At 36.3% G+C, this 15,037-nt stretch overlaps 1 protein-coding gene across 2 annotated transcripts in view; it reads right to left on the reverse strand.

Moving 5' to 3' along the window:
• The window catches only part of LOC149781031 (uncharacterized), a 146,496-nt gene that overhangs the window by 125,561 nt on the left and 5,898 nt on the right, over positions 1 to 15,037 (reverse strand). For both annotated transcript variants that reach the window (XM_089938166.1, XM_089938165.1), the window contains exon 2: positions 2,941 to 3,024. In XM_089938166.1, coding sequence (XP_089794292.1) covers positions 2,941 to 3,024 — 84 coding nt within the window. The remainder of the gene's footprint in view (positions 1 to 2,940; positions 3,025 to 15,037) is intronic.

Consider the following 15,037-nt stretch of genomic DNA (forward strand, 5'->3'; position numbering starts at 1 on the left):
TTTTAGAGTAATACATTTCTTTTTCCTTGGTGGTGAAGACATTTTCAAGATCTTACATGCGATGCTGAACGGTAACTCAAATCTGTGTTTTGAAGCATGCGCGGGGTAAATTTCCGGTTAGGCCCCAGTTTCTCTCAAAAGCATTTGTAAAACTACTCTTATACATATAGATTAAAATAGGCTAAAATGCTTGCTACCGGGCCAACTGTACCAATCGGCTGTAGATCTACTAATATCGTGACCAGCAGTACCGGATCATTTCGGCAACTGTGAATATCACGACTAGCGCTAAACGGGAAATTGGTTATTTTATTAAAGATTTAAAATAATTGAGGATTGGAAAATTCGTGAATTTTTGGCTTACAGCATGAATCTGTGAATCGCTGAAAAAGTCGTGAAATTCACACCAAATTCGTGAGGGTTGGCAGCTATGAATACAAGACCAATATGGCAAAAATGGGTCACCTGGCAGCTATGGGTTACTAACTCGCTAATATATATATATATTCCCCATTACTAATGAAGGAATAAAATGAGTACAGACAATGCTTTGGACTTGTGCAGTTCAAGTATTTAGTTGACTGTGCTACTGAAACTACAAAAGAATGAAAAAAACAAAGCATAAATTAGCAATCCGGCATGTTCATAACATTCTAAATTCCATTACAAATGGAGCAAGCAAAAAGTCAAGGTCGCCCTAACTTGTAATGACCTTGCAAGGGTCAATGATAGCATGGTGTGATGTGGTCTTAAAAGGACAAGGTCCCTTTAGGTGACAAAATCAATCAAATTTGGCAGAAAATGTAAAAAGAAAGTATGCGTCAGAATGATTAATCCACACAACAGAACCAAAAGGAACATTGGGTGATTCAATCAGAACACAAAAATTGAATGGATTAAACTGTTCAATATGATCGGTACGCAGTGAAGCTAAATTCCACTGACAACTGCTGGTGGCAAGGGGAGGTAATAGGCAAGAGTTATTACAATTACAAATGGTTATGTTATTCTGCATGGCTTTTCTCCTAGAAATTGAGATGAATTTGAAAAGGATACAAACTCAATAAGCCTTTTGTGTAATAGATTGTTGATATGTGTTACATTGATGTGTGTTATACTGATGTTTGTTATAATGAGTTAGTGCTGCATATGCTTATTTGTACAAATGCAATACATATCCAGAGTTAACAGTAAACTTGTTATTGTTGTTGGTGTTGTTGTTGTTGTAGGGTTTAACGCCATTTTTCAGTACACGATAGGCTATACATAGCGGCCAGTATTAATGGTGGAGGAAGAACCTGGGAAAACCCCGGAAAGAACCACTGACACACAAGAAGCTACTGGCAAGCTTTCTCACATACCCACATTGGCTGAATCCAAGACTCGAACCCATGCAGACAGAGGTGAGATGGCAGTGATCCATAACGGAGAGCGCTTTAGACCACTTGGGGCCCCAACAGTAAACTAGCAATGACCCTAATTGATGTACAGAATGAATACTATTCATGTTGAACATACAAAGAACATGGTAATTACTTCATAATTAAAAATAATTCTATAAGAAATCCCAAGCATTGTGTGACTTGTGTTCATTAAGAATATGAAACATAAATGACAAATACAAGATGACTCAATGCAACGACTTGATGCATTCATTAAGAGGTAAAAAAAAAAAAAATCTCCCTGAAAATTAACAGGAAGTTGCAAGTAATGGGCTTTATCTATGCTGCTGCTAAATGGATAAAGAGTGAATAATGGGCATTGTGTTGCAACGGTGACAAAATTCTGCTGTCCAGCAACCCAAGTTGAACAATTCCACCAGACAAGAACAATTTCCTGTTACTTGCCCTAAATTTGATACTGAATGAAAAGGAAAACTGGCAATTTTTGCTAAAGATTTGAGAAAATTCAGATTCGAAGCAAAAAAAAAAACAATTCCTAAGTGTGCAAAATCCACCAAGGAAAATATGTGTTATACTAATAATGTGTTAGATAATTTCTCCCAACCTTGTGCAAGGAAAATAACACTGTAAAATATTTATAATCATTTACCTCATCCAAGACCTTGTAAATATGTATTACTTAAAAATTAAAAAAAAAAGTGATGATTTGAAATAAATCAAGGGCTGATATACATGCCAAATGTGGTCAGCATCAAACTTATCTGCCCTTGAGGGAATGAAACATCATTCCAAGTAAATAAAATGGATATCATCAAGTGACAAATGGAAAGATATCATTTTGATTTCTCCTAGCCTGATCAGTACTCATGAACAATAAACATGATCCCAATTTATCTAAAACATTAGAACTTCATCATGACAAGGCTACAATGACAAATTTTTAGATAACTACAAATTATACAAAAATCATAATTTTTATTACCATGAAATGGGAAAAAAGTATATCGACACTCTGCCTGAATATTATACAAAGGCCATTTGCTTGAAGGGGTTAATACTGGATATATTCATCAAGGTGAAAATGCTCAAATTTTTCACGCACAAGATAAAATGTATCCTTATTCACTTGTAGTAAGCAAAATTTCTTTCTATTTTATGGTCAAATGTATTGGATAGCAAGATGTGCTGTAAACCAGATTGAAGCAGCCAATTACTAAATGGATTCCACATGATGTCAGTGGTTTACCATTAATGTTCTGCTGTGTTTTGTGAGTATTCACACACAAAACATAAATAGTAACATAAATCTCCTTCCCAATTCAAAATATTTTTTGGATTTAATCGGTGGTGGCCATATTTACTGCTCAATTATGCCAGCATCCAAGAATAACTTAAAATTTCATGGTTATAATGTCATCCATGTCTACTGATGGCCAGTGAAAAAATAATTATGTTTTTTCACTCATGGGATAATATCAAAGATTATTTCTCTCAGAAAATCTGCCTAGCGTAAAATAAACATATATGTTTACACTACCTGGTAATTAACATCTTCTTTCTTGTACAAGAGAGCCCTGACCTCTTCTGGATCACCATGGAAACAGGCTTCGACCAAGGGACACTGGAAAAACAAATCACCAACACTAAGTTAACCCAATGTGTAAACAATATTGTAAAAAGCTAACATGTGAATGATTCTGCAGTTGACAATAAATGGATGGGGACATGAAAATATCTTTGACTATACTGTTATGATTCAAGGTCTTAAACTACGTCACAGCATGAAGTGAAATCATCAAGTTTTGTAAAACAATAAATTACAAAGAAACAATTAAGAAACACTTGCACTGTATTGAATTAAATACTAAATAATCCTAAATGTCCTATCAGAGGTCCAAAACTAACCAATATTCTGAATATTTCTAACAGTCTCGAATGTCCTGATGTACCACAATAATACAATCCAGAAAGTCTTTAAATGAGTTCACAATAATCCCAAAGTAACATTCAAGTAGATTAGTTAATGACCACTTTGTAATTCCGATGAAAAATTTAAGTAAATAATTCCTCAAATTGTATCTGAACAAGACAGTAAATGATTCCACAGAATGATTTTAAAACAGGAACGAAAACTTTGTTTACTAATTCACTTGACTTATAATGTAACAGTAAATTCTGGAAAGCTAAAAGAAAATTTCAACAACTTGTAAGAAAGGTTGGGCCTTGAACTCAAAGTCTAGCAAACATCTTGTTTACCACTTACAAAGGATGGCAAAAGTTGGGTATGCAAAAAGTCTATTCACAAGCACCAATCATGGACAAAAGTCAAGCTCACAACATAAATCAAATATACATAAAAATTTAAGACATAATCTAATGTAAATTTACTTAGAGGTGGGGATGTGCTATTGTCCCTAGTAAAATAATTTAAAATGTAAAGATGATTTAGTACTGAGTGTAAATCCATTGCTAGCTGCTATTAACACATTAACCTCTAGCGACTAGTTGACATGGCAGGAGGTAGTAGCCTACTGCCAAGCTCTGTAGCATCATGGTCATGCATGATACACTAAAGTGGGTGGTATTATATAAAGGTAGACAGATGTAGCTCTACAATGATAACAAATAATCTGGAATTTCTAGTTGCACTACAAAATACAGATAGAAAAACCTCATTTTTTGGACCCGACTTTTTTTTAACCCAAAATTTGCCTGTGGTTGCAATCCGATTTTGTGTCCGGATTTTAGACTTTTCGGTCTCAGATCTAAGGCAAACCGGTATGAACTGCAAAGGGATAGATGAGCCTTTGCAAAAAGTTGGATAAGATGGGCATTTGGAATAAAGAGTGGTCTCCATACAAAAATAATGGCTCCGTTTATCAAATTTTTTTATTTAAAATCCAACTTTTACCCTTCTGCACATGTGCGAACCAAATAGCCAATGAAAAACAATGTTTCTAACACAACTAGGCAGTATGTTATTGAAAGATCACCTGGGATTTGGTGTTTTCGGATCTACTCAGAAATGGCATTCAAAGTGTGTTTCCTACTCGATTTTCAGGCAAAAATGACAAAAACCTCCAGGGGTTAATGTGTTAAATCCTTCACTGTCCATGCTGAGCTAGTCAATAGTTCCCAACACAAGAACCCTGTCCCTGATGTTTGTCCATGCTGACTAGTCAACAGTTCTTCATACATGAAATTGTCCATGCTGCTAAATAGCAAACGTGCGAATAATGGGTACAGTGTATACATTCAACAGTAGTAATAATGGCATTATGTATATATTCAATAGTAGTAATAATGACACTGTGTAAACATTCAATGTAGTAATAATAGCATTGTGTATAGATTCAATTGTAGTAATAATGGCATTGTGTATACATTCAGTGGTAGTAATAATGACACTGTGTAAACATTCAATGTAGTAATAATAGCATTGTGTATAGATTCAATTGTAGTAATAATGGCACTGTGTAAACATTCAACGTAGTAATAATGACACTGTGTATACATTCAATTGTAGTAATAATGACACTGTGTATACATTCAATTGTAGTAATAATGACACTGTGCACACATTCAATGATAGTAATATTGGCTTTGTTTATACATTCAAAAGTAGTAATAATGTAATTGTGTATACATTTAATGGCATTGTGTATACATTTAATGGCATTGTGTATACATTCAACGGCAGTAATATTGGCTTTGTTTATACATTCAAAAGTGATAATAATGGTGTTGTGTATACATTCAACTGTAGTTGCTAAACAGAATGTATTACAAATAAATTCATCATTTAAAACAAGTTCTGTCAAATAAAGAATAAATATAGTTTAACTTATCAGTTATATTTTAATTGTTATATTTGTATCTACCCAGGATTAACCAACTCCATTTCCTAAGTTAGCTTCATGCAGTTGCCAGCTTACCAACTCCAAACAATCAGCTTATCAAAGCTTGTTTTGATGCAAGTCACCAATTTTAAGGTAAATAGGTGTTAGAAGTTAATAATGTAACACATGAGATTTGTTTGACAGGTGTTTGGGAAATAAAAGACACTCTTTTCTAACAATAAACCATCAGGAGGATTCCATTCAAAGTTAGTCCTACAATGTAAGACATCCACCCTGACATTTATGTTGTTTGGGTCAACACAAGCAATATCAGGGTGGATGTCTTACAGTGTAGGACTAATTCAAAGCATGATTGATGTTGTGAAAATGTAGCACACACAAGCAGTGCTTATGAAATATTGTGTATGTGATAATTACAGGAGACAAATACATCATAACTGCTTGGCAAACAGTTAAATAGATGAAAATAAGTGTTCTCAAATCATTCCCAAAAGTCAGCTTTTGATGCATGATTTGAAGCAGACATGAGTGGACACAATGTAGAAAAAGTACCACAAAAAAAAAGAATTCATTGATATTTGTAGACCATCTCAGTCATGGACTCATTTTTACTTTTTGTTATGTTTTCTGGATGGACACTTAAATCTGCATAATCATTTGAACTTGTGGAAAATTAGAATAAGAAAAATGTTATGTATTAAACCATGATTAAATTTAAATTAACAGTTCTGTGTGTGTGTGTGTGTGACTAAATTAACACAGTTCTGTGTGTGTGTGTGCGTGATTTTGATTTTTAACATAGCTTTAACAAGTTTTCAGTCATATTGCTACGATATCTGCAGAGTGGCAGTTGACAGTGGTGCCTAGCAATGGGGTATCATGTCGCAGACATGTAGCATGATGTCCCACCCAGTCACACCATCCTAACACTAACCTCTTAATGCTGAGTGCCAAACAAGGCAGCTGTTAGTACCATTTTTGTAAGTCTTCGCCATGACTTGGCCGGGGATTGAACCCACAACCTCCTGCATCTGAGGCAGATGCTCTAACCACTAGACCACCAGAGCGGTAACACAATTCTGTTGTTGGTTGTTCGCTTTTTCAGTTAGAGTTCTTTGACCTAAATCCCTCTCTTTTTACTTACAAATTTTCCGTTACCTATCCGCCGTGTACATGTGTCTATTTTTTCTCTTCTACATATATCTACCTTCTAACACTTTTATTATATATATCTATCTACATGTATATCATTTTTTAAAGGTGAAACCAAGCTAGAAAGAAAACAAAAGAACAAAAGTTATAATAAATATGAGATTTCCTTAAAATATCACATACTGTAATAAATGTGAATTCCTTAAAAGATCCAAATTGTATAAATATGTGATGTCCTTAAAATATCCCATATTGTAACAAATCGTGATTTCCTTAAAATATCCCATATTGTAATAAATATGAGATTTCCTTAAAATATCCCATATTGTAATAAGCGATTTCTTTAAAATATCCCATATTGTAATGAATAAGTAATTTCCTTAAAATATCCCATATTGTAATGAATACGTAATTTCCTTAAAATATCCCATATTATAATATGTGATTTCCTTAAAATATCTCATATTACAATAAATATGTGATTACAATACATGTGATTTCCTTAAAATATCCTATATTATAATAAATATATGATTTCCATAAAATATCCGATATTATAATAAATACGCAATTTCCTTAAAATATCTCATATTATAATAAATACGTGATTTCCTTAAAATATCTCATATTATAATAAACACATGATTTTCTTAAAATATCCCATATTATAATAAACATGTGATTTCCTTAAAATATCCCATATTATAATAAATATGTGATTTCCTTATAATATCCCATAATTTATTACTGTGTATCTTATTTGTCTTACTCATGATGGGATATTATGTTTGGGGCAAGTTGAATTTTGTTTATGGCAAATTCAATTTTTGAGCCAGCTTGCCCTGGGCAAGCCAATTTGTATGAAACCTGTAAATCCCTGATTTGAGTTGCCACAAACTGTTCTATTGGTAAACAGAAGTTTAGGAATGGCATGAAAACATTCATCCACTTGATGATGACGATATCCAAAAATTCTTTTGGTACAAATATTCTTTAAAAAAATCCAAATTAAAACAAAAACAATCACATGATCATTATTATGTCTGTTACATTTACATGAGGGTCCAGAAATGTAAAACAGGCCTGATGTGATCTAATACATGTATTATGTCTATTACATGTACATGAAGGTCCAGAAATGTAAAACAGGCCTGGTGGGATCTAATACATGTATTATGTCTATTACATGTACATGAGGGTCCAGAAATGTTAAACAGGCCTGATGTGATCTAATACATGTATTATGTCTATACATTTACATGAGGGTCCAGAAATGTAAAACAGGCCTGATGTGACCTAATACATGTTGTATTATGTCTATTACATGTACTTGAGGGTCCAGAAATGTAAAACAGGCCTGATGGGATCTAATACATGTTGTATTATGTCTATACATTTACACGAGGGTCCAGAAATGTAAAACAGGCCTGATGTGATCTAATACATGTATTATGTATATTACATTGTATATGAGGATTCAGAAATAAAGAACAGGCCTGGTGGGATCGAATACATGCTGTAGGAGGTGACCAATGGGGGAAGAAACTGATGGCTCAGTGGTTAGTATGCTTGATTCACTACCATTGAATCAGCACTGGTTAACTACATGTACCATGGTGTAACCTTGTGCACATCACATTACTACCACTGCACTAAATAACCTAGTTGTTTTGCTGTGCCACAAAACATCAAACTAATCGATTACATGCAAAGTAAATGATCTTCAGATAACAAGAGCTGATAACTTGTTTGCATTCATCACCAATGGGCACATACCAAGGAATAGTCGGGTTCATTAGGCAAAAGAAAATGTGTTTAATATTGCAATGATTTCAAAATTAGGGTAGGAATGTCATTTCTTTTAAAATTATTTTTGAAACGTTGTTACTTTTGTATATATTTAGATTTTCAGTGACTTTTTTTTTTACCATGGGAGACAAAAGTGCTAGGGTCGGCAATGAGAAACAGGGACAGTCAGACAACCAGAATATTTTGTTTTTGGCCTTGGGTTATTAAAGCAATCTGACTGAATATGATACAAATTGTGTTTTCTTATATCGCTAAAAAGTACTATGTCGGTTTCAAAGATCTGATAGTTTAATACATTTGTTTAGTTATCATATGAATATTTATGTAAACACAGGCAATGTCCTTAGGGACAATGTATGCAAAGAAGAGTTCATCAGCCTGGGATATCCCATGATGAAAGTAAATATCAAACATAAAAAACAAACATTTTAGTTACTCTCCTACTATGGCACATTAAAGGTATATTAAGTTCATAAATGGGGGGGGGGGTATACTGTTCGGAAGCTCTAATACACGTTTATATTTTTACATTATTTTTCATAGGAATCCAATTATCTATCTCCGTTTTCTGAGACATTTTTCAACTTCCTATTGTAAGACAATGTCATAGAATTAAGATACACATCAAAATCTTAAACATTTTTTTGTTAAGTTTCAATGTGTAACTGAATAAAAAAAATTTAAGATCTTGTGATCCTTGAGAACAAAATGAAATGGTTTTTATCAAAGCATCATGTAGATATTAATTTGTTACAAACTAAACATCCTGTTGTTGTTGTTGTAGGGTTTAATGCCATTTTTCAGCACATGATAGGCTATACATGGCGGCCAGTATTAATGGTGGAGGAAGAACCCGGGAAAACCCCGGAAAGAACCACCGACCCACGAGAAGCTACTGGCAAGCTTTCTCACACTAAACATACTGAGAACAGACAATGTTAATTTTAAAAAGTCAACCATATTCTATGCTAACAAACACTTAACCTATGTATTGTTTTATCTTATCAACTATGTGTATGTGGTCTGCACCAATTACTGTCTCCCTTCCCATTTTGCTAATACACTGCCATTTGTTCTTTGTTGATTAAAAAGAATATAAACTGATCACATATGGTTATAACAGGCTCATCTTCAAAAAAAGAAAATTGAAGCTAGTTCTTGCAAGATTTTTACATAGCTTTCCATTACTACAATTATGATATGACTTTGTTTTTCATCTTCATCAATGCTGATAATAAAGTATGAACTGTATATGTCATAAAAAAATACATAATTATGTTGCATTGTAAGGAATGGGTAGTGAAGGATTTGCACACTGCTTCAAATTCTGGGTCCGGGGAAAGAAAATCAAGAAATTTGTAAAGGTTGACCCATGATGCAAGTTTTAGTTGTGATCATACCTGCACAGCATGTGCCACACAGCAAAGAGAGTTGTCGTCTGACAATACAAGGTCAAATGGTTTCCTGACTTTTATCAGAAAAGAATCCCATGATCATGCCTGCCTTGAAAACAGAACAGAATCCTAATGAAGGGCCTTATGGCAAGAGTGTGGTGTTATTATGAAGGACTGGTACAGGCAGAAGGGCCTTATGGCAAGAGTGTGGTGTTATTATGAAGGACTGGTACAGGCATAAGGGCCTTATGGCAAGAGTGTGGTGTTATTATGAAGGACTGGTACAGGCAGAAGGGCCTTATGGCAAGAGTGTGGTGTTATTATGAAGGACTGGTACAGGCAGAAGGGCCTTATGGCAAGAGTGTGGTGTTATTATGAAGGACTGGTACAGGCAGAAGGGCCTTATGGCAAGAGTGTGGTGTTATTACGAAGGACTGGTACAGGCAGAAGGGCCTTATGGCAAGAGTGTGGTGTTATTATGAAGGGCTGGTACAGGCAGAAGGGCCTTATGGCAAGAGTGTGGTGTTATTATGAAGGACTGGTACAGGCAGAAGGGCCTTATGGCAAGAGTGTGGTGTTATTACGAAGGACTGGTACAGGCAGAAGGGCCTTATGGCAAGAGTGTGGTGTTATTACGAAGGACTGGTACAGGCAGAAGGGCCTTATGGCAAGAGTGTGGTGTTATTACGAAGGACTGGTACAGGCAGAAGGGCCTTATGGCAAGAGTGTGGTGTTATTATGAAGGGCTGGTACAGGCAGAAGGGCCTTATGGCAAGAGTGTGGTGTTATTATGAAGGACTGGTACAGGCAGAAGGGCCTTATGGCAAGAGTGTGGTGTTATTATGAAGGACTGGTACAGGCAGAAGGGCCTTATGGCAAGAGTGTGGTGTTATTACGAAGGACTGGTACAGGCAGAAGGGCCTTATGGCAAGAGTGTGGTGTTATTACGAAGGACTGGTACAGGCAGAAGGGCCTTATGGCAAGAGTGTGGTGTTATTACGAAGGACTGGTACAGGCAGAAGGGCCTTATGGCAAGAGTGTGGTGTTATTATGAAGGGCTGGTACAGGCAGAAGGGCCTTATGGCAAGAGTGTGGTGTTATTATGAAGGACTGGTACAGGCAGAAGGGCCTTATGGCAAGAGTGTGGTGTTATTATGAAGGACTGGTACAGGCAGAAGGGCCTTATGGCAAGAGTGTGGTGTTATTACGAAGGACTGGTACAGGCAGAAGGGCCTTATGGCAAGAGTGTGGTGTTATTATGGAGGACTGGTACAGGCAGAAGGGCCTTATGGCAAGAGTGTGGTGTTATTATGGAGGACTGGTACAGGCAGAAGGGCCTTATGGCAAGAGTGTGGTGTTATTATGGAGGACTGGTACAGGCAGAAGGGCCTTATGGCAAGAGTGCGGTGTTATTATGGAGGACTGGTACAGGCAGAAGGGCCTTATGGCAAGAGTGTGGTGTTATTATGGAGGACTGGTACAGGCAGAAGGGCCTTATGGCAAGAGTGTGGTGTTATTATGGAGGACTGGTACAGGCAGAAGGGCCTTATGGCAAGAGTGCGGTGTTATTATGGAGGACTGGTACAGGCAGAAGGGCCTTATGGCAAGAGTGTGGTGTTATTATGGAGGACTGGTACAGGCAGAAGGGCCTTATGGCAAGAGTGCGGTGTTATTATGGAGGACTGGTACAGGCAGAAGGGCCTTATGGCAAGAGTGTGGTGTTATTATGAAGGACTGGTACAGGCAGAAGGGCCTTATGGCAAGAGTGTGGTGTTATTACGAAGGACTGGTACAGGCAGAAGGGCCTTATGGCAAGAGTGTGGTGTTATTATGGAGGACTGGTACAGGCAGAAGGGCCTTATGGCAAGAGTGCGGTGTTATTATGGAGGACTGGTACAGGCAGAAGGGCCTTATGGCAAGAGTGTGGTGTTATTATGGAGGACTGGTACAGGCAGAAGGGCCTTATGGCAAGAGTGTGGTGTTATTATGGAGGACTGGTACAGGCAGAAGGGCCTTATGGCAAGAGTGCGGTGTTATTATGGAGGACTGGTACAGGCAGAAGGGCCTTATGGCAAGAGTGCGGTGTTATTATGGAGGACTGGTACAGGCAGAAGTATGTGAATCTTCTATAGCAGGGGTCTCAAACAAACAGCCCATGCAGCCCGCCAAGCCGTATTCTAAGGCCCACAAAATGATTGATGTCAGCCCACCAAGCCCTATTCTAAGGCCCACAAAATGATTGATGTCAGCCCACCCAGCCCTATTCTAAGGCCCACAAAATGATTGATGTCACAAGTCATGAGAGGTAACAAAGGTGGTGAGGCCCTTGGGCCATCATAAATATCCTCATGCAGCCTTCAGGGTGGTTTGAGTTTGAGACCCTTGTTCTAGAGCAACAATCTTGAGAAAAATAGTCCATTCAAATATCTCTTTGGAATTACACTACCCCGAAGTATCTGAGTACTCTGTACTCAAAAGCTGATATGGAATAATGCATCTAAGAATTCTGCATAGCTATTGACACAATATATAAAAGTTTGAAAACTTTATATATTTCCTGGAAATCCTATATTTTTTCAAAAATAATCATCACTAACCCAGTAAACTACAAATGAGGAATATCAAGCACAAGAATTACATTCAAGAACGATACAAATATATTTTTTCATACCTAAATTGAAATTGTTTTTAAAAAACTTTACAGAACTGAGATAGCGTAAGAAATTGTGTCAAAAATACATTTTGACTAGTTAAGAAACCGCTCTTGTGGCCTAGTGGTTAGAGCATCTGCCTCAGATAAGGGAGGTCATGGGTTTGAACCCTGGCAGAGTCATACCAAAGACTAACAGCTACCTCGCTAGGTGCTCAGCATTAAGAGGTTAGTGTTAGGACTGATCAGCCTGATGTCAGGATAATGTGACTGGGTGGGACATCATGCTACATGTCTGCGGCATGATGCCCCAGCGCTAGACATTACTATAAACTGCCACACTGTCTGCATAGCAATATGACTGAAAAATTGTTAAAGCTATGTTAAAAGTCCAAATCACACTCACACACGCTAATAAGAAGGATGTGCCCTACAATTTTAAGCCACTTTCATAATGACTATCATATCTGTGAAATTTCTGGAACTTGAGCAATTGACTAAATTAATATAACCAATTCTCTACAAAATATTTTGCCTTGTAAAGACCACGTTACAATTCGTTGTATATGAGTATAATCACCTACTCATCTTGTACAGAAGAAACCATATCTGACTGAATCTAGTATGAATCAGCTTTAGCTGGAACCACTGTATACATGTTAATATGTTGTCTGTGGCAATCGCTAATGGCAATTACAAGTCTCTGATGGCAATTGATTTAAATAAAACATATCTGGCAATTAAAAATTCAGTAGCTTGTGTTGCTATCAGCAGATTTCAATAATGAAGTCTACGAAGTCCACTAGTGAAACACATTTATTGGGTTAAATAACCAGAGTAATGCACTAAGTTTATAAATATAATATGCACACATTTATAATTAAAAAATAATCAAACTTAGTTTACAAAGAATTATGTCAGAGAAAGAAAGAAATCATAAAACGTGCTAATTCTGAATATTTGTGCTGTGATTTCTGACTATGCCTCTTTTCTTTGCTTTTAACCATAAAGAAAGTGAGATCATTACATTTCAATTCATTTAGTTCAGATTGTCTGAAGCCTCCAACTATCATGGAATAAAATTAGTGTTTTCTGTAACTGTAATGATGATACAGTACTACTGCATTAAGAACCCGAAGCTACTGTTTTTACTGATGAATATAAAACAAGATCAATTCCTCTCCATCTTCATCTCTATTTTCAACCTTTATCAAGATGCATGAATGTTTCTGCAACATTCAGGAAACAAAATTACTCCAAACATAATGAATACTTATCTCAACATACAGGTCATGATGAAATACCAACTTATCTCAACACATAGATCATGATGAAATACCAACTTATCTCAACATACAGATCATAATGAAAAACCAACTTATCTCAACACACAGATCATGAAGAAATACCAACTTATCTTAACATAAAGATCATGACAAAATACCAGCTGATCTCAACATACAGATCATGATGAAATACCATAGCTACCAACCTTCCAAGCTCACAATTAGTGAAAATAGGGATAAAAAGTCATGAATTTGGACATGAATTCGTGAAAAATACCATGACGATAACTCCATCCACTCTGACCACTCCATCCATTCCAACCGTCAATACTGCACTATATCAAGTTCACAAAATAAAAATAAAACACTACATATATGCAGAAATAGTTATTTATCAAGACATGATACTGTGGCAGACTTGAACTTCCTCAACCGCTTGATCGTAAATTTGTTTTATAAACAGTTCCGACTTCTTGCCTGCTGGTTGATCTTGGGGACTAAAATTGCTGACAAATTTTCTGCAGCTAAGGAGGCCCTAAAGTCTGTCTTATTTTTCCTCACTAAGGAAAATACTCTTTCGCTGTCACTGTTGCTGTGAGGAATGCACAGGATCTGCAGCATTTCTGGTTCTTCCACAGGAAAATTTGGAAGCGATTTTCGAGTCCAGGAACATTTGTCAGAACAAATGTTTAGCATGGTCTCCAGCTGATAAAGGTAGATTGTGTTCGACAAGAAAACTCACAAATAATGCTTCAGTGTTGGTAGCCTGCAGGTCTTCCGCCAATGGTTTAAAATATTCCAGAGCTGAAATCTGCAAATTCTTAATTTTCCCAACTTCTCCGTGTTTTTTGCAACCGACATTCTTCCTCACATCTTCTCTGCGATGGCACACTGAGTGCAAAAAGCATGAATGAATATTAATATTTAATGGCAGAATGCATGGCCAATTTTTTATATATTCCAAATTAAACTTCACTTTTTGAGTAGTACATTTCTTTTTCCTTGGTGGTGAAGACATTTTCAAGATCTTACATGCGATGCTGAACGGTAACTCAATTCAGTGTTTTGACGCATGCGCAGAGCAAATTTCCGGTTAGGCCCCAGTTTCTCTCAAAAGCATTTGTAAAACTACTCTTATACATATAGATTAAAATAGGCTAAAATGTTTGCTACCGGGCCAACTGTACTAATCGGCTGTAGATCTACTAATATAGTGACCAGCAGTACCGGACTGTTTCGGCAACTGCGAATATCGCGACTAGCGCTTAACGGGAAATTGGTTATTTTATTAAAGATTTAAAATAATTGAGGATTGGAAAATTTGTGAATTTTTGGCTTATGGCGTGAATCCGTGAATCGTCGTGAAATTCACACCAAATTCATGAGGGTTGACAGCTACGAAATACCAACTTATCTCAACACACAGATCATGATGAAATACCAACTTATCTCAACACACAGATCATGATGAAATACCAGCTTA

Source organism: Sinohyriopsis cumingii, chromosome 16 (assembly GCF_028554795.1).
Source record: "Sinohyriopsis cumingii isolate HCF-2022 chromosome 16, ASM2855479v2, whole genome shotgun sequence".
NCBI classification, from domain to species: domain Eukaryota; kingdom Metazoa; phylum Mollusca; class Bivalvia; order Unionida; family Unionidae; genus Sinohyriopsis; species Sinohyriopsis cumingii.